The sequence below is a fragment of the Cydia splendana genome, chromosome 4 (assembly GCF_910591565.1).
Source record: "Cydia splendana chromosome 4, ilCydSple1.2, whole genome shotgun sequence".
Classification (NCBI taxonomy): Eukaryota; Metazoa; Arthropoda; class Insecta; order Lepidoptera; family Tortricidae; genus Cydia; species Cydia splendana.
The window spans coordinates 13,822,109-13,846,813 of record NC_085963.1 but is presented as its reverse complement, the minus strand read 5'-3'; the positions used below and the strand labels follow the sequence as shown (position 1 = coordinate 13,846,813).

At 37.0% G+C, this 24,705-nt stretch overlaps 1 protein-coding gene across 1 annotated transcript; it reads right to left on the bottom strand.

The window, feature by feature from the left end:
- Positions 1-1,052: 1,052 nt before the first annotated feature.
- LOC134789947 (uncharacterized) lies at positions 1,053-23,676 on the bottom strand. Its single transcript, XM_063760676.1, has 6 exons — positions 23,500-23,676; positions 23,230-23,399; positions 18,382-18,452; positions 17,728-17,867; positions 1,899-2,048; positions 1,053-1,250 (listed from the first exon to the last, which is right to left on the bottom strand). Exons 1-6 carry the CDS (start codon positions 23,564-23,566, stop codon positions 1,099-1,101), a joined length of 750 nt encoding a protein of 249 aa, XP_063616746.1. The 5' UTR covers positions 23,567-23,676; the 3' UTR covers positions 1,053-1,098.
- Between the last annotated feature and the right edge of the window lie 1,029 nt (positions 23,677-24,705).

The window sequence follows — 24,705 nt, the reverse complement described above, 5'->3', positions numbered from 1 at the left end:
GTATAGGTACGTCATGTCAGATAAACGTCAGTCCATACATAATGGTTGACATGTGGTTGACCATTGGCCGCCTATTCTCGACAGAGGGGAACGCCTGTTAATGGCGGCTCCATTGTTAATTACTCCGAGGTATAGATCAAAGAATATAATACTCACTAGGAGGTATAGATGGTCAAGCAAATTTTGTCAGTAGAAAAAGGCGCGAAATTTAAATTTTCTATGAGACTGAGATTATTCCCTTCGCGCCTACATTTTTCAAATTTGCCGCCTTTTTCTACTGACAGGATCTGCTTGACCAACTTTATTTGAAATTTATTTACCCATCGTAGTCGCCTAGGTATAGACGGTCAAACAAGTTTGTCATTAGAAAAAGGCGCGACATTCAAATTTTCAGTGAGACGATAACTCTTCGCGCCTACATTTTTTAAATTTGCCGCTCTTTTCTACTGACGAAAATGGCTTGACCGAGTTATATATAGTTTCTAATTTCCCCTCTGGGTTGGAATGTCAGAAGACAGTCAGTTTCGTAAAAACTTAGTGCCTGTGCCAATGGGGTTGGCAAATATCAAAGGTTTGCATAGATGGCGCCATCAGAGCTTACCCCTTTTTCTATGAGATTTGGCTTAAACGCCTGGCACCCAGGGCATCAAATTCCATTAAAAAAAAACAAAAAATTGACACAAATCTAGGGATTGACAGGGTAACCTATCCTGGCGCCATCTGCTAAATTCTTCGACCGGCCAACCCCATTCTTGGGATTAGGTTACTCAGCTGCCCCAGGCTCCCTAAGTGAGTCGTGGCAAAATGCCGTGAATACGCTACTTACGCTAGGAAGACGATGATTTATTTTATTTTAAAGCTACTTGTATATGGGACATTTTCAAACAGAACTTGTAGGTAAGTTCTGTTTCAAAATGTCCATTGTATCTAGTCATAAAGACCGCCTATTACAAAAATACTATCAGGTAATTTAGGTACAAACTCATAGTATCTTGACATGTATATTTATAAATTAATATTTACGAAAAAAAACAATTCAAAATTTATAAAATTAAACTATATTTAAACATAACCTTACACGAAAATACAAAAACTAATCTAAGCTGGGAACATCTTATCGTAGGGCACTTTGAGGAAGAGTTTGTTCGCGATCCTGATGCCTATCTTGTTCCAGTTGGCCTGCGCATACGGCAGCAGCTCGCGGTACAGCGGCCGCCAGTTCGCGTTCGCGAAATTGTTCGCTAGCTGGACTGAAAGATAAAAAATAAATTGAAATATATTTTCCCGCACTAGTGCGAAAAATAGCTTTTCGTGCGATGTCAAAAGTTTAAAGGGCCATATGTACTGTAAAATGTTGTACGATACACGTGCGAATAGGTAATTCGAAACGAGTGGCGATAAATTAAAACACGACCGAAGGGAGTTCCTCTTTTCCGCACTTGTAACTATTTTATAATAATTTCATTTTGTGGCACAGACAGTCAAAAAGACCCTAGTCCTATAGCTCTAATGTCAGCGAATTATGATGTATGGGACATAATTTTGAGTAAGTTATATGCACCCATATTTTTACACTTGACTGTACAAGGTTTTATCGCTGACTGTGCTTTTCTTTCCACAAGCAACTAATACTCGCTGAGACAATAAAATTCTAGCCCCTAACACAATTAGTTTGCCTTGTTTTATTACAGAGATCCCACGGCCACCACTTGTATCCATCTATCAGAAGCTCTTTGTCATCCTAATACTGCATGCAGTTGCTATGGTCAATGGCGGGGGGAGAGGCATACATTTAGTTAAGTACAATTTTTTTTTTCTTGGTGTGGGGGAGCCACCTGAAGAGCATTTTTGCAAATTGGGAAACGTGAAGAAATTGAACAGAACAACAGAATACTCACTTATAGCCTGACTCTCGGGAATATCATTGGACACATAGGCCTCTAAGCTCCCTAAATCAGGCCGCATGTAGAATGATTTGATCCTGATGTAGGTCTCGTTGTCTCGTTTCTCCGGGACGCCGTCCAACTTCCAGGTGTACACCAGATCAGCTGCAATAAAGTATACGATTATTACGATTCAGTATTTACTTAGTAAAATAAGTTGACACAACTGCAAAAAGGTGTAACACACCCCCGCTCAGTAGCTTAGTTGGTTAAGCGCCACTTGCACCATCCCACTAACCCGGGGTTAACGGGTTTAACCGTTAACCCAGTGTCATATTATTGTACTGGTAACTCCAGGTTTGATCGGTTACCCCAGGTTAGTGGGATGGTGCAAGTGGCCTTAACAATGAATTCTTTAAAAACCTAAAAGATCACCTTATTAAAAAAGCTTATTATACTTTAAATGAATTTTTTCACGACCAATAATTGCAATTAATAAATCACCTATACAATAAATAACACTAATATAAACTTATTATCTTGTACAAAAAACTCGATCTCCTCTTGATTAAACTGTTTGCTGTGCCCTACAGGGTGTCATGTTGTACACAATTCTATGTAATAGGTTAAGATACAATGTGATATGCAATAAAGATGAGTATGATGATGTATGAGTATGAGAGCGCAGAAAACCACCTGGGGGTTGGTCTGTCGTTAAGAGCGATGCACGGATTGCATAGGTGGCGGGTTCAAATCCTGCCAGAAGTGTAAAATTTTATATTTTTCCTTTATTATAATATTTGTAGTATCGCTCGCAGACGTATCTGCTTGATAAAAAAATAGATGTAACGCATCTTTATAACGCAATTATACTGCGTCGATTTTGGTTCGTTCGCCACGTCAAACAATGTCGCCTTGCAACGCCATTCTTTGATGAACATGACACAATTTTAGTTGCACATTACATTATGCATAGACAATGCATAGTCAGTTATTAGTTCTTTATATTACCTATTCATTTGATGTTTTTATTTTATTGGCACAAAGTGCACAAACAGACAAACATAAACACTTACCTATGGTATTAAAGTTTATTTGTTTGTATTACAATAAAGTTTATAAACAATAATTTATATATATTAAACCATTATTAAACAATATTTTATTGAACGTCTAGGTTCAACGTTCAATAAATAATATGTATTGGCTATTCAGTTTTTTTTCCTGTGTGTCCTAACGTATCTATCTAACATATCAATGTGGGATGAATAGGTAATAAATTTAGGGTGGTTCATAAAACATTTTTTTTTTTTTCCTACGGGGCACCCCCTTATTTTGTTACACTTATTATGTTGACAAAATACGCCAAGTTTTGTAATCTTATCTCAACTACAAGGGGGTGCTCAAACACTATGAAATTTTTCAAAGTTGTATTGTAGTGTATACTAGATATAGTTATGTACGTAGTTCATAGGATATATATATGGACCATGTACTCATGTATTCAGTAATAAATCATCATTGAAGCTGAACACTTGTTTCTACTCGACTCCGAATCCTCACCTTACATGGCGACCCTGCCATATACGGTGTCGCGCGTGCGGTCAGTCACCGAGTGATATTGAGAGCTCAATTAATTACAATGTAAACATAGCTCAAGTGGACGATTAATAGAACAATTAAATAACGTAATGCTGTTTCTCACGGTTAAGTGGTTATGCTGTTGCTGAGCCAAAGTTTCATCATGGGGGCTACAAAATCAAAAGAAGAGGTTATCATCGCACAAACTGCGGCCGGAGGTGACAATAAGGCTTCTGCGGGCACCGACGAACTTCGATTCCACGCAAGTACCACTAATATTATCCTGGGTATAATGCTCGTCATATTCGTCATTGGAGGAGGCTACGCCCTGTACAGAAGGTGTAAGAAAACCCACAAGAAATGGATGCGCCAGGAGGTCGCTCTAGCTGAACTGCAGCGTGCTGCTCGTACGGCTCCTATAAGTGTTTGAGTGAAGTGTTAACGGATAGCGGGTATCGTGAAGTGTGTGTATCAGATTTTTTTTTTGTGATAGAGTTTCAACGGACAGAAAAACAATTGCTACTAAGTGATATAGTGAACAAAGTTTCATATGAAGCAATCTAAGGACAGTAATGTGACGCCAATGTAAGTTAAAATAGGTATATTAAACTAGTAGTTATAATTTTGTGATGGCAGATGAATTATTGAAATGTTACGAAGAGTTAGTCGTAATAAGAAAATATTTAGTTAAAAAAGGGAAATCAAGGTTTGAAGGTAACATAACAAAAAATCAACTGTTAAAAGTTAATGATATTATCAATAGGTGTAATAATTTTATTGCACAGTTTTCCCAACTAAAGGACGTAAAATCAGGAGTTATTGAGGAGACCAATAAATTGTATGCTAATATTACTAGTTTGCATAACGAAATATTAGAGTTATGTTCAAACCCTGAGGTAGAAGGAAATACAAGTAGCGATAGCGAATATAGTGAATTTGACACCATGGAGTTCGATTTAAAGTCAGCGTGTAGTCTTATACCACTTATGGATGGTACTGAGGAAACAACAAAGAGAATAATAGATGCTGTTGACATGTATTCGGGTATGTTGAACGAGCCAGGTAAAAAGTCGCTAATTACATTTGTGTTAAAAGGAAGGTTGTCTGAAAGTGCGAATTACGTATGTCAGATACATATACGACCGTAGAGCTACTTATAAGGGATTTACGTAACTCACTTTTACCGAAAAAATCTTTTACAGCAATCCATTCCCGACTTCAAAATATAAGTCAGGGCTGGCGTAGTATAGATCAGTATGGATCCGAAATAGAGAAACTTTTTACTGAGTTGACTATAACTCAGGCAGAAGGTAATTCGTCGAGTTATGATGTGCTTAAGCCGCTGAACGAAAAAATGTGCATTAAAAAGTTCACAGATGGTTTGAAGGATCCAAGGCTCAGCACCATCATTGCGGCGCGGAACTTCAGCAGCTTGAAGGATGCTATCCAGGCTGCGCAGGACGAAGATGTATCGAGGCCGACAACGTCCAGCCAACCGGAGGTCATGGGTATGTACCGCTCACAAAACTCATTTAACAGGTACCACAGAGGCTTTGCTCACAACTCGTACAGAGGTCATCGACATCGTAATCAAAGGGGTCCGCGACAGTACTCCTATGGTCGATATCCTCAACCCCAACAAGGCAACTCGCGAGGAGGCAGCCGTGGATACAAGTCACGAGGCAGGCCGGCACGAGGGGGTTCGTATTTCGGGTCCCGTGCCCGAGGGGTCACCGCTCGTGGCAGCCTGCACGTGATACGGCACGCCGAGAATGGCTCGGCCGGTCAACACCCGAGTGCACCAAATACGGAATCGCTGAATCATTTTTTTCGAGACTGATGTTATTTACACGTGTAATGATTTAAATAGGGTAACCTTAAATATAGGGAAAACCGCTTACAATTGGCTATTGGATACGGGAGCATCTTTATGCGCGATAAAGTATGAAATCATACAAAATTGGGACATTCCGTTCCATAATAAGAGATTATGTGTCACAGGTATAGGCGGACAAGTAACATCTAACGGATATGTTATGTTAAAATTAAATTACAATGGCTGTGAGTTCGAACATTCATTTTTTGTTTTTGAGAATTTATCATGTAGCGCAGATGGTATTTTAGGTCAAGATTTCTTTGCAAAGCATAAAGCCAATATTGATTTTGAAACAAACACTTTACGATTACTATCGCAATACGGACAGTTAGCTAAAATAGGGTTTAGAAGCTCATCAGAATCGGCAAATAGTTATTTAACTATACCCGCTCGTAGTGAAATAATACATTACATAGATACTAGTATTACGGAGGATTTTGTAGTAAATAGTCAGGAATTATGCGAGGGAATATATGTTGCGAGCGCTATAGTTAAACCAATTCAGGGTAAAATACCCATTAAAATATTAAATACAAGGGATAGCGACGTAAATTTAAGCCGTTTTACAATTAATAAGAGTAGATTGAGCGATTTCTTTATTTGTGAATTCAGTAAGCCAACTATGAATGCCGAAAGGGTGAAGTCGTTGTTTTCTGCATTAGATTTGAGTAAATTAAACGAAGAGGAACAGAAATCCATTGAGAATATATGCGCAAAATATCCGGATGTCTTTTTCCTACCGGGTGATAAATTAACCACCACAATGCTTTATAACCAGACGATAGAATTAAAACCGGGTAGTTCACCAGTTTATGTAAAACCTTACAGATTACCTTACTCGCAAAAGGCTGAAATTGATAGGCAGATTAAAGGAATGTTAGATGATGGAATAATTGAAGAGGCGAGAAGCGCGTGGTCGAGTCCGTTATTGTTAGTTCCCAAAAAATTTGATTCCTCGAAACAGAAGAAATGGCGCGTGGTCATCGACTACAGAAAGTTAAATAATCAAATAAAAGACGATAAATTCCCACTTCCTAATATAACTGAGGTTTTAGACTCCTTATCAGGCTCTATATATTTTTCGCATCTAGACTTGTATCAGGGATTTTATCAAATAAATTTAGATAAATCAAGCCGCCCCCTTACAGCTTTTCAAACTAGTAAAAATCAGTATCAAATGACCAGACTTCCCCAAGGCTGTAAAACCTCCCCTAACGCTTTTTCACGGATGATGACCGTGGCCATGTCCGGCCTAAATTACGAACAGTGTCTAGTATATCAGGATGACCTAGTTGTTTTCGGAAGAAGTTTAGCTATACACAATCAAAACTTATTAGACGTTTTCAGTAGATTAAGGAAAGTAAATTTAAAACTCAACCCTGCCAAATGCCAATTTTTACAAAAAGAAATACTATATCTGGGTCATGTAGTTTCAGAAAAGGGCATTTTACCAGATCCCGAAAAAACTAAAGTTTTAAATAGTTATCCTACTCCTCAGAACGCCGACGAAGTTAAACGTTTCGTGGCATTTGCTAGTTACTACCGTAAATTCATTGTCAATTTCGCAGATAAAGCATATCCGCTCAATAAGTTGTGCTGTAAAGATGTACCATTTATATGGACCCAAGAGTGTGAACAATCTTTTCAAATATTAAAGTCTGCTTTAGTTAAACCACCAGTACTTCAATATCCAAATTTTTCGGAGGAAAACCAATTTCTTTTACAATGTGATGCGTCAGGAAAAGCTTTAGGATCAGTTTTATGCAACGGTGATGGTCGACCTGTAGCTTACGCTAGTCGAAGTCTTAATAAGGCAGAATTAAATTACCCTACAGTTGAAAAAGAGTTATTAGCGCTAGTGTGGAGCATTCGCTATTTTAGACCCTATTTATACGGCAGAAAATTTAAAGTACAAACGGACCACCGACCACTAGTGTATTTGTTTACTATGAAAGACCCTACCAGTAGATTACTAAAGTTCCGATTACAATTAGAGGAGTATAATTTTACGGTCGAGTACTTGAAAGGTTCTAAGAATTCCGTGGCAGACGCTCTGTCTCGCATAAATATTACGTCAGAGGATTTGAAACAAATGAATGAGCAAGATAAATGTGATGACACGAGCGCAAAGACGAAAGATTGAGAGTATGCAAGGTACAGACAGTACAAGTTCTTCGGTTGTTAATATACCCACTAATTCGAGGCCTGATCACCCAAGAATTGTGGATATCATTAAAAAACCGGACAATTTTACTGAGTTATGTGTTACGTCATGTAGGGATTACAAAAAAGCTATGAGAGAGAATTTCGTGAAAGAGACGTCTAAATATTTTAGTTACGTGCCCAGCAAATCAGGTGTGTATTTTAATTCAACATCTCAATCGCTACTGTCGCGAGCCGAATTAGCGAGAGATTTGGATTCAATTTGCAAGAAAATAAATGTAAAAGAGTTATGCATAATAAGAAATGAATTTAATAAAGATTTTATTGCGGGCTTAATACAAGAAATAAATAGCTATGACGTTTGGTCCGGACCGCGAATATGTGTGTTAAGTAATGTACAAAGAATAAATAATTTACATGATAGACGCGTAATAATTAATGACTTTCACCTACTTCCCACAAGTGGCCACGCGGGGATTAGGAGAATGTCTAATAACATTAAAAAGCACTATTATTGGCCTAGTATGGAAAAAGATATACGAGATTTTGTGTCAAAATGTACTCAATGCCAAAAACAAAAATATTGTGCACCGACTAAACAGCCAATGGAAATAACAACTACTGCCAATAGCGCTTTAGAAAAAGTTTATTTAGACACAGTGGGTCCTTTACCAAAAGATGAACATGGTTATTGTTACGTGCTGACCCTACAGTGCGAACTGTCAAAGTTCGTAGAAGCGTATCCTTTACGATCCAAAGATACAGTTACTGTAGCTCGATCATTCGTAGAGAACTTTGTACTAAGGTATGGAATTCCATTAGAATTAGCCACCGATCGAGGAACCGAGTTCATCAGTAGCACTATGAAAGAGGTATGTGATTTACTAAAAATTACTCATTTGCCCTCTACAGCGTATCACCATGAGTCAATCGGTGCTCTAGAGAATTCGCATAAAACTATGGGTGCTTATTTAAGGATACAATGCGAAAATAAACCAAATTCTTGGAGCGACTGGTTGCCTTACTGGTGCTTTACGTATAACAACACCGTGCACACCACAGACCTATATCGAGTAGACGGAAAAAGTGTATGTACCTCGCGTGCCAAAACGACGATTATAAATCGTCGTTGCTCGCCGCGATGCTCAGTCCGCTCTCGACCGCTTTCCGTGTGTGACGTTCGGATGTGATAACAAAATGGCCCCTTGCTCGATAATAAACTGTTCAAACACCACCAAAAATGTAGGAGCTATTAATCAAGACATTTCCTTTCATTGGTAAGTACTATTTGCCCTAAAATATCTGTTATTATTTAAAAAACAATTTATTTTGATGCTCAGTATTAATTTCATATAAACAGTAGCAGGCGACTCTGTGTCTAATGCTACTTTTCCATTGCGGCTTTAATTTGACGCGCCAGACTTGGCAAGCATTGAAAACCAGCAACGAAAATAAAACAATCCAAACTTGTCGAGACGCATTCAAGGTTGATTTCTCATTCGTCTGTCAAAAGTAAGATATAGTGTTGTACCCTACGATTTTCAATGCCGAATTCTTAATCGATTAAAATCGATTTTGAAGACAGAAAAAATGATAACTATTTTTTCAACCTACTATTTATGTAGCCGTGTGATAAAGTAGTAGTCAAAATGAAATCTGTACTGTTATCTTTTATAAATACGACACGCTTCTCTCTCTTTCTTTTTGCATAGTTTCTATTTGTTGTTCTTTTCTAAGTGCACTTACAAGGAAGGGTACCCAACTGTCCGACTCCGATGTGATTTATTTTGCTATATGTTATAGAGTAGTCTAAAATAACGGACACGTATTTTTTTGTAGCTATCCAAACTCAACCTGTTAGGAGAAAATGGCCTTCAAAGTACTGAACATTGACCAAACCTTCTAATTTCTGAGAAGAGATTAGTTCAAAAAAATTGATAATTAATTACTGGTTTCGTTATATGTTGGAGAACATGAATAAAGAATGGGGACGTGTTTTGTCATTTCACCACAAACTCATTTTTTATATAAAAAAAAATTATATAAAATAAATAAATATATTTGAGTTGAGGTTGAGTTTGGGCAGCTAAAAAATACGGAACCCTAAAAATACGTGTCCGTTATTTTAGACTACTCTATAACATATATCAAAATAAATCAATTCGGAGTCGGGCAGTTGGGTACTCTTCCTTGTTAGTTTCGAATCTTTTTTTATTTTTTCATGACGTATTCGGCTAGCTCTTCTTTTGGCTTCTAAAATTTCTTCCCTGGTTTTATTTCGCGATTTTGATGTTTCCATAGCCTACAACAACATATATACTTAGTGCGTTATATCCAAAAAATTGAAAATTGTCTAAATTTTATACCTATACATGTACATATAAAAAAGTATTGATACAATCATTGACCGGTTGGTCAGACAGTGAAGTCCGGTCTGTCACAGCTCATCTAAATTATATTTTAAAACGTACTTATTCGCCGTGGTAACAATGTAAAAATAACGTCAATCATATCAAAAGAGACAGTGTTATATGCGAACACGTGTGATTTGTGCAAAATACTCTTATAATTAAGACAATTTAAAAACAAGTGTCAACGAAAAGTGGTCGGGTAGTGCCGCGCGATAAATATCAAAGTGCTCGGACGGAACGAACCGCAAGCGAGTTTCGATTTTACGGGTGTGACTCAAGTGCTAAAGTGGAGCGCGCAGCGATACTCCGTTTGTTATCTGACCGTCGTGAGTGAACTGTCAAAGATTAGTTAGTAATAGACTGCGCGCTCGCCGTGAGTACCTCTGTGAGACTATAAATACATATACATATTTTATACATTTTTAAACATGAAATGCTCAGGGTGTTTTAAGCCATGTGCCGTTGCAAATTGCATGCGTTGTTCCGCGACACCATGCGAAAAAATTTTTTGCTCTTTGTGTATAAACCCAGCTACACTGACACTAGACCGGAAAAAAGGTTGGAAATGTCCTGACTGCAGTGCAGCGGCAAAGAAGGGTGGGGATAACAGTACAACCCCGGTCCGATCTACAAGCGACGAACATAGTGTCACCATTAGAAAAAAAGAACTGTCAACTGATACATCACAAGAAATAAAGGAGCTTGTTTCCGAGGTGAGGGCATTAACATGTGAAATACAAGACTTGAAGAAAAAGTTGGACGAATCAGCGTCGTCACTAAGGAGTTGTCACGACAGACTTGATGAACTTGTAAGCACGCAAAAAACATCCGAGGCCCGTCTTAAGCTTTTAGAAAAGAGGGACGAAGAGTTTGTTCTTCTTCAGGGTAGAGTGAAAGACCTTGAATATACTCTGAATGCACAGGCGCAGACCCAACTGAGAAACGAAGTAGAAATAATCGGCATTCCAGAGACCCCCAATGAAAACCTCCAACATACCGTGCTCATAGCTGCGCGTAAGATTGGAGTAGACCTTACGGAACAGGACATGGACTGGGTCCAGAGGGCGGGCCCGCGGCGTGCGGTGACGCCTGAAAATAACTTCTCGCGCCCGGTTGTCGTGCGCTTACTGCGTCGTGCAAAGCGAGATCAAATAATTAAAGCCTCAAAATCGCGACGCAACATGACTAGCCAGGACCTAGAGTTCGATGGGCCACCGAGGAAAATATTCTACAATGAACGCCTTACCAAGGAAAACCGCCAATTATTTCGCGAAGCCAGAGAAACGTCTACCAAGTCCGGTTATAAGTTTTGTTGGTGCCACCAAGGAACCATATATATGCGACGGCGAGAAAGTTTCCCTGCCGTTCCTATTAGGACAAAGGATGACCTACAAAAAATTATTCCACAGTCACCAGCAACAGAAGAATCCGAAGGGCCCCCGAAAGAGAGAACACCGGAATACTAAACAACCCACCTTGCGAATTTCACTAATTTCTTATTCTTACACTCAATTTACTGAAATCTATAAAGCTTTTTCCTTAATAACACTTAACAAAAGCAACTATCTCGAAATTATAAGAAAGTCATCAATTTCACTTATTTTTTTCCCTCAATTTACTGAAATTTCTGATATTTTTTCTTTACTAATATTTAGTAAACGCAACTACATATCTCGATTTTCTAAATTCGTGGCAATTAATATCCCTACTTTCCTTGAGCATTTTTTCAAATATTTGTCTATTAATAAAAATAACAGTAGTCCAAAATGATCTAGCTGAAGACATAGACCAATTGAATATTGATTGCCGCGATATAACAGAGTTGGAATTTTGTAAAACAGTCCTGAGCTCTGAATATACCTTTAAATTATTAGCCTTTAATATTAGAAGTATCCAGAAGAATTTTAACTATTTTGTAGCAAACTTACATCGAATAAACATTCCGTTTGACGTCATTGTACTATCTGAGTGTTGGCTGAGCGAATCTTTTATTGTTCCGCAAATTACTGGATATACTGCATATCACACCAAGAACTACATTAACCAAAATGGTGGCGTGGTTATGTATATTAAAGAATCTTGGAATGTCTCTGTGGAAGAACCTGATTTTGATGAAGCAAATTGCCTAATTGCTAAAATATCTAATGTTGTATCTATATTTGGAGTATACCGATCTCCTTCTTTTAAAAATACAGATAAATTCTTAACTTCCTTGGAATCTCATTTACTCCAGGCTACAGCTAATGAGCAAATTATAATCGCTGGTGACATTAACATAGATATTATGGCATGCAATGAAAACCAGGAATACTTATGTCTGGCGGCCGAGTATGGGTTTTTACCAGCCATCACTTTGCCCACTAGAGAGAGAGCATGTCTGGATCATATATTTATTAGATCTAAGAGCCACTGTGTAGGTTTGGTCTGTAAAACTGACATGACAGATCATGACATTACAATGGCTGGCATAAATCTTATGCAAAAACGATGCAACCGTCCTGAACGATTTATTTTAAAAAGGGACATCGAGGCCATCAATGCTGAATTGAAATCGACTACTTGGCCAGACATATCGCACAAACACGTTGACGAAGCAGCATCGGATTTTATGAAACACCTTGACAATGTTATTAGCAAACACACTCGAAATGTCAAACTGAGTCGTTCAAATTTTAACATAAAACCTTGGATAACCCCAGGACTTCTGCGCTGTATAAGACACCGTGACCGTCTACATTTGGCAGCTAGAGCTGAGCCACAAAACGAAGTCTTACATATAACATATAAAAGGTACAGAAATTTTTGCAACTCTTTATTGCGCAAAATAAAACAAGAAAATGACAGAAAAGAAATTCAGGAAAGCAAGGGCAACCCAAGGAGGTTGTGGAAAACAATAAAAAATGTTTGTCATATTTCTTCTTCCAATAATGAGCCATCTGAATTACTGTCCTTACAAGGATCCAATGGTGAAAAATAATCTCTTGACATATGTAACCAGTATTTTTCTACCATTGGACAGTCTCTGGCAAACGATATTCTGACAAAAATTAACACTAGTGAAGAAAGCCTAGCCTCCTCATACACAGCACTAGATATCGGCAATCCGAGTTCCTTTTTTATGCATCCCACCAATGCTCGTGAAGTTGAGTCCATAATTTTGCGGCTCGATAAAAAAAAAAGCGCCAGGTCTTGACACAATTAACAACTCTCTTCTTAAGCAGATAAAGGACGCCATAACCGATCCACTGGCGAACATTTTCCCAGATATTTGGAAACTTGCATCTGTGTGTCCGATATTCAAAGGCGGTACCAGAGGGGAACCGGGAAATTATCGGCCTATCTCACTCCTTAGTACCTTTTCAAAAATACTAGAAAAGCTTGTGAATAACAGACTAGTTAACTACTTAGAAAGTCACAATCTACTGTCGCCCCGCCAACTAGGCTTCAGAAAGGGTAAGTGTACGGAGGAGGCTGTACAAATTTTGACTACATCTGTAGCCAACTGCTTGGAAAATAACGAAGCCTGCATTGGGGTATTCTTAGACTTGGCTAAGGCCTTTGACACGGTTTCCGCTTCGATACTTATCAAAAAACTAAACGCGTGTGGTGTTAGAGGTTTACCTTTGCAATGGTTCAAAAGCTATTTATCGGAGCGTAAACAAGTTGTGAAGATTGGTCAACGTAGGAGCAGTACAATGGAAGTTCGTTTTGGAGTGCCACAAGGGAGTATACTTGGGCCAACCTTGTTTATTCTGTATATGAACGACCTCCACAGTGTACCTCTGAAGGATGCAGAAATCATCTTTTATGCTGATGACACTGCGATTATCTTTCGTGGACACAATTGGAGAGAGGCTTTTAAAAACGCAGAGCAAGGTATGTCTTTAGTCGCTAAATGGCTGCAAAATAACTTGTTAACCTTAAACACTAAAAAGACGAATTTCCTTTGTTTCCATAAAACTCTAGCATCGTCACCTCCCCCTTCCGCGCTGGGCATAAAAATTCACAATTGCACAGGTGATGGAGACGCATGTTCATGTAGTTCAATTTGTCGAGCTGAGGCGATTAAATACTTAGGCGTCATAGTAGACCACAATTTAAACTTTAAACCACACATAGCTGCACTTTCAAATCGAGTGAGACGAATAGTTTTTGTTATGTGGAACTTAAGAAACGTGGCTGACATCCAGACTCTCAAATCAGTATACTACGCATTGTGTGAATCTCTTCTGACATATTGTATAAGCTGCTGGGGCAGTGCTAGCAAAACTGTTATTATCGAGGCTGAAAGAGCACAGCGCGCAGTCCTTAAAACAATGTTCAATAAACCCTCCAGGTACTCAACATCTTTGTTATTCCAAAAGTCCCAAGTGCTAACAGTACGTCAACTATATATACTCAAAATCGTGGTGAACAAGCATAAGCAAATTCTTGGAACCGATGAATACAAAGATATGCTAAAAAGAAGAGTGTATCGAACACAAGTTCCGCCGTTTCGTACTGCCTTTGCGAAACGATTTGACCCTTATATATCTAGCTTTATATACAACACTGTCACTAGAAATGTAAATATTAAAGAAAAACCAGTATTTAAGGCAAAACAACTTATAAGGGAGTGGCTAGCCAACTTAAATTACGACGAGACGGAAAAAATAGTCCAAATTCGAAATAGTTGAAATTTTTCATATGCAAAATTAACTAATTTGTATTATTATTATTAGTTTAGTTTTAATGTTTAATTTAAATGTATAAGTACATACTTAGTTGTAGACAAAACCAACCGATTAAATCTGTCAACCGACTGAAGCATACTTTAGTTATAACATAATATGTTATTGGTCGCCGCGATACAGGCTTGCCTAGTGCGGTTACCAATGTTTATCAACTTTGTAATAACTTTTTGCTGAATAAATATTTTTTCATTTTTTTTTTTTTTTCAATCTTTTTTTAGAATCATATATATATAATTGAAAAACCAGAACGGGATAAAAAACGAGGGAAGGAGCGAGATGGCGCCTTGCAAATTTCTAAAAAAGTTTTTGACACGTTTCTCGAATACGACGCACGTATGATAAGAAAAACCTGTTCAAATCAATTATCTACATATGGGAATAGAACTAGACCATAAAAACTATCGCTTCCGTTGCGTATTTAATTTACAATAAGGAAAAGAAATTTTCATAACAATCTTCATCGGCCATTTCTCGGCAACTCTCGGTTGCTTTCGTTTGGCGGTGCTACAGATTAGACCAAATAATCCGTAAGTTAAAGTAAACTAAATTATGTTTGTCATGTTGGTATACAGGTATTTCTGTGTTTTTTTACACGAAGTAAAATAAAAAGTGCTGCCAACCTCAACCTTAGTCTATAGAGCCCATACGAGTGATTTATGTCATATATGACTTATCATTCTTATCAATCAAAGTAATTACTATATTATTATTATCAATTTGTATTTTGTTGTTTTAAATTTATTTTTGAGTTATATTATTCAGATTGACTTTCACGGCTTCGGCAAACATTGCCATTCGTCCGGGGAACGGGCTAAGAATGGCAATGTGTTATGTAGGTAGATTAAAGTGCATGTTCAGATGTTATTGAGCGACCTGATAAAAATAAGCAAATGTACAGTCAGCAGTCGGCCAAATATCGTAATATAATTTTGTTGCCATAGAAATAAGGATGTGGTCCGATATAGTGGCGAAATATTGAGAGACAAAAGCGGGTAAATTCAGTGGTGGCTCAGACACTTAGAGAGAATGGGAGAGGATCGTGCCGTGAAGAGAGCGCAGGTACTTGGGACAACAAAATGGGAGACGCCCGAGTGGACGTCCTAGGTACCGCTGAAACGACGTAGTTGCTCAAGACAAGACCTGCTCAACCTCGGCCATGGCGACTGGCGAGAGCTATCGCAAGACCGAGAGGACTAGACTACCTATGTTTGTATGAAAAGGCGATTTAAGGGCGGTGGTCGTCCATATTCGTCTTAAGGCGAAAATTAATCTAATGAACGTTTTTGCAACTAGGCTTATAAGAACAAATAATAATTTTATCTTGAAACAAGTTTTAAATAAATACGTGTAGATGAAAAAATACAATCTTGCCTTTTATCAAATCACATCATTTTTTGACAAATTTGCGAATTGAGTTATCCAAATAACGGCTACAAATAATAAATCCCTATCACAGTTTTAAACCATGGCAGGGTTGAATACATAATAATGTCGGTATTTAACTAAACATAAGACGAACTCTTTATTTCATTTACGCGAGCGGAGCTGCGGGCCCGTCTAGTAAGTAATAAGATTTAATTTAAAAAATTCAATTCAAATATTCTTGAGGAATCTAGTGATTCCGTTAAATATCATTCGTCTGTTTTTATCATTCGTCTGTCTGTATCATTCGTCTGTTTTATCTTTAGTCCGTCAGAAAATCGATGACATTCGCGTTAATCGATTTGTGATTTTTAGCGAGCGGGACCGCAGATATAAAATCCATGAGTATGAGCAAGACAGTTGAATCGTAGCGGGTAGAGGGGCATCGGTGTCTTAGATCGGTTAGGACTTCCCATCACTAAATTGCGGCTGTGACGTCACAGTAGGTGGTAAAAAGTCGGCACGCTTGGTTTCGATATAAATCGACGAACTCTTTCCTTCTATCTCGATTATTGTTCTGTGGTGCACACGGAGACGAAGTATACGCCTCATGAATTAGTTTTCGGTAAGTTATGCATGCTTCCTAGTAACTTAAGAAATGGTAACGTTAATCCCTTATATAACCACGGTAGTTATCCTTTAGAATTAAAGTATAGATTAGAGCTAGAACAGGCAGATGCTCGTACTAATTTAATAAACAGCAAACTTAAAAGGAAGGAGAAATATGACTCCCATTCAAAGCCTGTTAGCTATAGCAACAATAGTTACTTATGGTTAAGAAATGTATCGGATAATAAGATGCAAAGCATTTATGTAGGACCTTATTTAGTTTTAGAGGATTTAGGATGTAATGTAAAAATACTTAAAAATGGAAAAGAAGATGTGGTGCATAAAAATCGCACCAAACCATGTATTTTGTAGGTATTTTATATTCATACTTATGTTTTTGTAGTTTTTATTTTTTCTATAACTTAGAATATTATTAGTGTAAGTAACTTGTTAACATTTTAGGTAAGTATAGTTAGTAATTATATAAAAAAAAAAACAAACAATGTTTTTTTTTTTTAAACATGCGATGGATGGTGTAGTGTATACTAGATATAGTTATGTACGTAGTTCATAGGATATATATAAGGACCATGTACTCATGTATTTAGCGCAGTAATAAATCATCATTGAAGCTGAACACTTGTTTCTACTCGACTCCGAATCCTCACCTTACAGTATGAAATCCAAAAAAAAAAGTATTTATTATTCAGAATTTTATTTAAGTATCTGGTTTCACACTATTTGCACATGTGATTTATAAGTTTTTAAGTAGAAAAACATTTTTATTTCAATTTTTTATAATTTTTCAAAAGTAAGATTTTTTGAATTTCACCTAAAAAATCATAAAAACTAGAAATAAAAATATTTTTTTACTTAATAACTTTTAAATCGCACTTTCAAATTATGTCAAAACCACTACTTACATAAAAATCAAAAAATAAAATAAAAATGCCTATAACGGCATTAAGTCCGCCTGTTGTACTTTTTGTATGTGCAATAAAGTTTAAAAATAAAATAAATAAAATAATATAATAATGTTATATTTTTTTAGTGATAGAAAAAGTACCCTGATTGTTTCCGGTACTTATTCTCTTTAACAATTTACTTACTCATAGTAGTGTTGAACATTCCACTTGCATTGAATGTAAGCGAGTTGAATCGTCCTTCGCCAAAATAGTTTCCTTGGACGAAAACTCGCGGCGTAGTCATATCTACTTCTAGGTGGAATCTATCTTCATCTGCGCGTAATCTGCAAGCAGCAATAACCCTATCTATAATTCATTTTAATTTAAGTTTACTGTTACACATTAAAAATATTATACAAATACAAATCTATAGTTGGTTTTTTTAAGCATTACTGGCTGGACGTCGTGACACTCGTGACAGCGGACATGGAAGAGAACAATCTCACACCTGAGGATGCCGAAGACCGGGCAAAGTGGAGAAGATTAATCAGAAAAGTGGACCCTGGCGCTAGGCCGGGAAAACGCTAGGTCGAAGAAGAAGATAGCGATCTTGACATGTCTTACCTAATTGAAAAACGCTTTTTAAAAATCAGAACTATTACTTATGAAAGCAGTAGAATATAAATTAGCGTATTGGATTCATAATCGTTACATATTTGCCGTGACTTATTTTTAAACTTGTTTTCAATTAAAAGACACATCAAGATTGTTTACCTTTTTTCTAATGCTAAAAAAAACAAAGTAGGCAATCGTATTCTGAGTCATTCAACAGTATAAAATACGAGTATATCAACCAACCTAGCATCGTGGACAGTACTTTTTTTCAACCCTTCTACATTAATATCCTTCATGCTCATCCTGGCGAAAATCTGTAAAAAGAAGAAAAACCCTTATTTATGATTCTTTCAACATAATTCAGATTAGCGGCATAGGTAATTTAATTATGAAAATAATATTTAATCTAATCAGACAGTCCGTCGTTCTCGGCACCGCTGTCATTTCTACCAGGCACCAAACTCTTCGCAATCTCGCACTAGAGTATGTGCAGAATGATAATTGAATAGAATTGAATAGAATCCTTTATTGCGAACCATGGTACATAATAAAGTTGTTACAATAAAAAATTTTAGAACACATGGCACCCTGGTAGGGCATTGCAAATTAATCTTATGTCTAGTTATTCATAAGAGTCATGTAAGGGAACCAATACATTCTATGATTCTTCTCTTTTCGCACTAACTCTAACCTGATTGTGTGCGTTTTAGCAGCTAATATACATACCTATATCGGCAAAATACTATACACCTACATAAGCTGATCGAATGCCCTGATAGCCACGAGATAATGTTATATCTAATTTTCCACAAAATATATTTTTATTATTACCTACATAAAACATATCATATGCCTGTTATTATTATAAATGCATTAACGTTATTAGAGCCAAGGATAGCAAGGATGTTACGCTTCTGCTGCATTCATCATTCGTCTGTATGTATGTATATCACGGGTAAGTACTTAATTTGTACCTAGAACCAGTAGATGAAGGTCAAAGCTTTACTTGGTAATTCAACCCACGTAGTTCTAGGTACACATACGAGGCTTGTTATCTGCTAATACCGATTTACCGATACGAGTTACCTAGTGCACTTACGAGTGAAATCACAAGATTAAATTAAAATTTACTTGAGTCACTACGGACTGCCCAGACAGGCCGTTATATTCAATGAAGCGACTTACTGCAATTGTTTTGTGTAATAATTACTAACGTGCATTTATAAATGACTATCCACCTCAAGTAGAAGTTCCTGTTTTGGTTGCATCAATGTGCAACCTAGCGGAATTTAACAGACGCCACGAATATTTTCCAGGACTTTTCTCGATAGTTCGACTTTTGCCCTAGTTCGATTAAATGTCTCTAGCAAGCAAAACCTAGTTTAAAAGATGAAGAATGTACCACTTTTGTGTACGAGAAAGTCTGTCATAGCGTTCCATACGGTATGGTATGCATAGTGAAGGGAGAACAACTTATGGAAGGCCTTGACTTTTAGGTATGTCAATAAATGCTATCTTGGAAGCTGTTATAATACCTATTGCAAGTCAATTTTATCATCGTTATCCAAAATATCCAATCATAACAAAGTAACGTAATCATATATGCATATGAATTTTAAACACCTGTGATGAGTAACGAGAATGATTTTATCTCAGTTTGTCAGTTCTGTAGGTCAGTTTTGTAAAACCTTTTTTTGTTTCGTGACCCGCCCCTTGTTCTGATAAGGCGTTTAAGTGCTTTGTGCTAAAAACGCAATCAACAAAATAATGAGGTATATGTAGCTACGAGAATCGGTACAGAAATGTGACCGCTAGGGGAGAACAGCCGGGAAAAATAAACAGTGTTGCCCAAGCTGAAACGGAGACCTTCGCTTTTGCTCAGTCAATAAACAAACTTCCAAATTATTTACTGAAATAATTAATGTAACTATTCGACATACCTAATTCATAATTCATAACTAATTTAAATTAGATTTTTTGTTTTTCTTTTCTTAGAATGTCTACAAACAGGTATTATATTTTAGGAATCTTAATCTTATTTTATTATTTGTATGCACCGACAAAAAATGACAGAATATCAAATAAGGACACGCAGGCAAAAAACGGAATGATGAGAAGACGTGTTTTGTAACAGATAGTTCGGAATATCTCCGTAATCTTTAGTTACGTGTTTATAATAATATAATTGGCATTAAAACCGGTATAATTAAGTATATAAGTATAATCGAAATTAAACTTTCGCGAGACATATTTTAAACTGTTTAGACGACAACGGTTTCACTCACTTGAAACCGTTCACTCGATTTCGAGTGAAACCGTTGTCGTCTAAACAGTATATAAATATACTGTAATTAAGACGAAACAGGAGCTGAGTTTTAAATATTTTAGGTAAATATACCTGTCTCGCTAACGGAAGCGGCACCTAAAAGTAGTGCGATAAGGACAATGCGAAAAATCCTGCGTAAAAATCTCAAAACTCGAGGTTTTGTACTCCTCTGTTTCCTCCTCCAAAACTTAACCAATCGTAACCAAATTTGGAAATCTAAATGATTATGAAATTATCTGTGTCGGACCGTTTTGCTTTTTTGGCTAATTGATATCAGTTTTGAATGCCACGCCTCTCATTGCGACATAGTCAATTAGGCCATTTTGGCCATTTTTGAAGGGCTCTAGCGCCTTAAAAAACAAAAATATCAAAAAAAGCAAAACGGTCAGACACAGATATTGACAATATTAATGTGTTGAAAAAATCATTGCTCTAGCTTCAAAAACCACGGAGGAAAACGAGGAGTACGTTTGTATGGAGAAATCCCGTTGGCTCTTAAAGTAGACGGAAGTCCTGAAAACAGCAGAAACTGTTATAAAGAAAAACAGTACCTAGGCATGAAATTATATAAGGACTAAGAACTAAGAACAGTGAGCTGATGAGACGTTTGTGGCAAGATAACTGCAGTGTCACTACAGCCTGCAGGTGAAACATATCATTACTGTCATTACACTGCCAGTTAGATGAGTAAATGGTTCAACAATCGTTTCACATTGTCATTTAATGTTATTAAAACTTGGCTATTGCGGAAACGTATTACAGGTGCTAACTATTTAATTACCATTTTAATTAGGTACCTAGTTAAAGTAAAAAATTAAACACATATCTAGTATATTTACTTATAGTTAGAGCATACACATAAGTTGGTCCATTGTTACACTAATCGTTAGTCGAAAAGTTCCTTTGTAAGGCGGAAACTAAGTATAAATATATTTATGTTATTTATTTATATAAAGGTTGAACACGCCAAAACTGGGGCACACAAAATGTAGTACAAAATTATAATAAAAGTGAAAAAGTATATTATGTTTTACACATTTAATAGCATATTTAACGCTGTTTAAAATAACATTCCATATTTTAGATTTGGTCTACACAGTAAGCCATTTTTCTAACTTTCCTACGTACACGGCTCATAAGACTTTGCACCATGTTAATAGAACACTGTCTTGACGCCCATGTCCACATCTTTTGTAGTTCAGGGACCGATTTTACTCCGCCGCCTTTCTTTTTTAAAATTCCCTTCATAATACTCCAGTACTCTTCAACGGGCCGCAGTTCCGGACTATTTGGGGGGTTGCACACTTTTGGTACCACCACGATCCCATTTGCAGCATACCATTCCATCACTGGTTTTGAGTAGTGGCAACTGGCTAAATCTGGCCAAAACAAAGGTGGTGAGTCATGCTTTCTTATGAAAGGTAGCAAACGTTTCTGCAAACACTCTTTTCTATAAATATCGCCGTTTATTGTCCCGGTAGTAATAAACGGCCGACTTCTTTTCCCACAGCTAAGTACATATTGCTTGCCAAAGCAGGTACTTTTTTGGAAATTTCGAACGTTTTTTTAATTTACACTCTTCAGGGGCGTCTACTCTACTTAGGCTGGTATAGAACTCTTGCCCAGGAATTTGTTTAAAGTCACCTTTTATGTATGTTTCGTCGTCCATGACGACGCATGCAAATTTGGTTATGAAATTCTCATAAAGTTTTCGAGACCGTTTCTTCGCGGATGAGTTCTGTTTCGAGTCTCGATCTGGTGCTGCCTGGGCCTTATAACTCCTTAGGCCAGCCCTACGTTTCACTTTTTGAACATAGGACTGAGACATTTTAACTTTTTTAGCAACATCGCGAGACGAAATCTTAGGATTTGAGGCAAACATGTTCACCACCTTCTCGTCCTTTTTTTATTCTTGACACCCTGCAAGCCTCCACTTCCTGGCTTCCGATCTATTGTTAGGTGCGCACGGAACTTTTTTAATACGCGACAAACCGTAGATTGAGGACATTTCAGTCGTTTCGCGATATCTCTGTAGCTCAGTAATGAATTTTCTACGTATTCGTGCAAAATTCGCTCGCGTTGTTGATGTTGTTTGCTCGACATTTTGACAACGAATAAACATAATTTAAAAAAACTTGATAACATTATAGGCCAGTGTCTTGTGACCAAGTAGGTGCCATAAAAGTTTGTATATCTCTATTATTTGCATAGCAATAGTCGATTGTACATGCCCCAGTTTTGGCGTGTTCAACCTTTATAATAGTAGGAAATAATTTACAATAACAACTTTCTACGATACGTGATTGTAAAAACATCTTCATGTAGTGTTCATTATTATTACGGCAATAATTTTCTTGTTCACCCGCCGCGCCATCGATATTATTAGGTATCTACATATTTACACAGTTTTCTCGATAGGCATCAGGTACGGGTGACAAAAGTTTAGTAGGTAATTTTTTTTTTTGGATTTAACGGGCCTGTAAATCCCGGTGTTTTGATAGGCTTGCGTGGGGATATAGATCCAACACGTAGATGCCCCTTGGAGAGCTTTAATGTCATGTAGAACGCCTGCAGAACCCGTTCACAGTAGTAGTTTCTTTATTATTATTATGTATTATTTATGATTTATGAGACATGAGCTTTAATTTTACCATTAATCAGCTTATTTAATTCTTTAGTACATAGGTAATTAAACCGAAACCGCGGGAAACGGAAATTTAAATATGGAGTACTTTCCGCTAGAGCAGTATACACTTGACACTTACCTGATTCCTTTGATACATTATTCGAATTTCTTTCTCGTGATTAGGGTCCAAAGGAGGCACATCGAGCTCTTTGAGACCTCCAGCCATCGCCACAATACCCTTCTGGATGGCTTCCACTAGGCAATCGTTCACATCCACAGCATTTCTATCGCATATCTTTAGGAATTTTCCTGTTGTAAAACAATACGATCATATAAATTGTGTATAAACACAGATGTATAAATATTATAAAAAGAGCGGTATTGCACTACAAATAACAAATATCCGTACCTAGATCAACTGAACTGTAACCAACACGTAACACAGTTAGCAAAAACAAAACACTTTTGAAAGACATCGTATGAGCAACTTAATATTTGTTTACTGCATTTAGGTACTTATTTAATATTCTTATAAGAGTTGTGCAGCGAACCACAGTGAGCAAGTTCGCTGTCTATTCTGGCGCTGCGGCGGCCTGCTTGGGCGCTTTAATTGCGTAAACCCTGTCTTCAATGTCATTTACTAGGTGTTCGGAATACATAACCATTACATCACTAAACTGCGTTATTTTCTGCACCTTCTTAAAAACCAGTTACCAAAGATATATGTAACTCCTTATAAGTTGAATAAAGTCTGAGGGAAAAACGTGCCTCGGAAATCATGAAAAAGTTATTCTCGAATAGATGGCGCCACACCTTAGGCCTATGCTCGGGTAGATGGCGTTGATATTTAACAATTTTAACACATATGAGTGAAAGAACATGGGACAAAGTCATATGGCGTTCTAAAAAATAAATAATAAAAATAAAAATTCATTTTCACCACACCAACTGGTAAAGGCTCTCTTGATTGTTCAAAAACTGATGGCAAAGTTGCATTTTATTCACATGTGAGGCAAAGTAATCAAATGCAAATTTTGAGTTGTTTTCTTATGTTTGCTGGTAGAATTGACTTTTAAATGATGATTTTGAATGATAAATATTTAATAACATTCATTTGGATTTGATTTTGTTTGATATCTTACAGTTAATAATATTTTCTTCGGGTTGGTGTGGTGAAAAATTTTGTGTTTCACTCGGGGGCAAATTTTGTTTAACCCTCGTGCTTTGAAACCCTCGCAACGCTCAAGATTCCATTCATCGCTACGCTCGTGGTTCAATTTTGGAATCTTTCGCTTGCTCGGGTATCAATATTAGCACGAGCGGTTAAACAACAACTTTGCCCCCATTTTTGTTATTTTTATACATTTTCATTTTTAGTTTTAATGCTGTGTCGATAGACGGCAGTAAATTTACTGTGACTAGGTACACAATTTACTATGACAGTAACTCTCTATAGACTCTATTCTCTTTGCAGTTACAAAATGTGTTTTTCCTACAAATGGATGTGATGGATGGAAAACTTTTGCTTCCTGGATCAAAAGTCAGCCTTGAGTTGAGACCCCGCTAACGCTAACTGCTAATTACCGTAGGAACCTACACTCCTTTGTCTCTCTAT

What these genes read in the sequence shown, in the direction of transcription:
- LOC134789947 (XM_063760676.1), bottom strand. Translation starts at nt 23,566, where the DNA reads ATGTCTTTCAAAAGTGTTTTGTTTTTGCTAACTGTGTTACGTGTTGGT. An exon ending in TAATGTATCAAAGGAATCAG is followed by an intron (nt 18,453 to 23,229) that starts GTAAGTGTCAAG and finishes TTCTTTTTACAG; the next exon opens with ATTTTCGCCAGGATGAGCAT. An exon ending in AGTACTGTCCACGATGCTAG is followed by an intron (nt 17,868 to 18,381) that starts GTTGGTTGATAT and finishes TGCTGCTTGCAG; the next exon opens with ATTACGCGCAGATGAAGATA.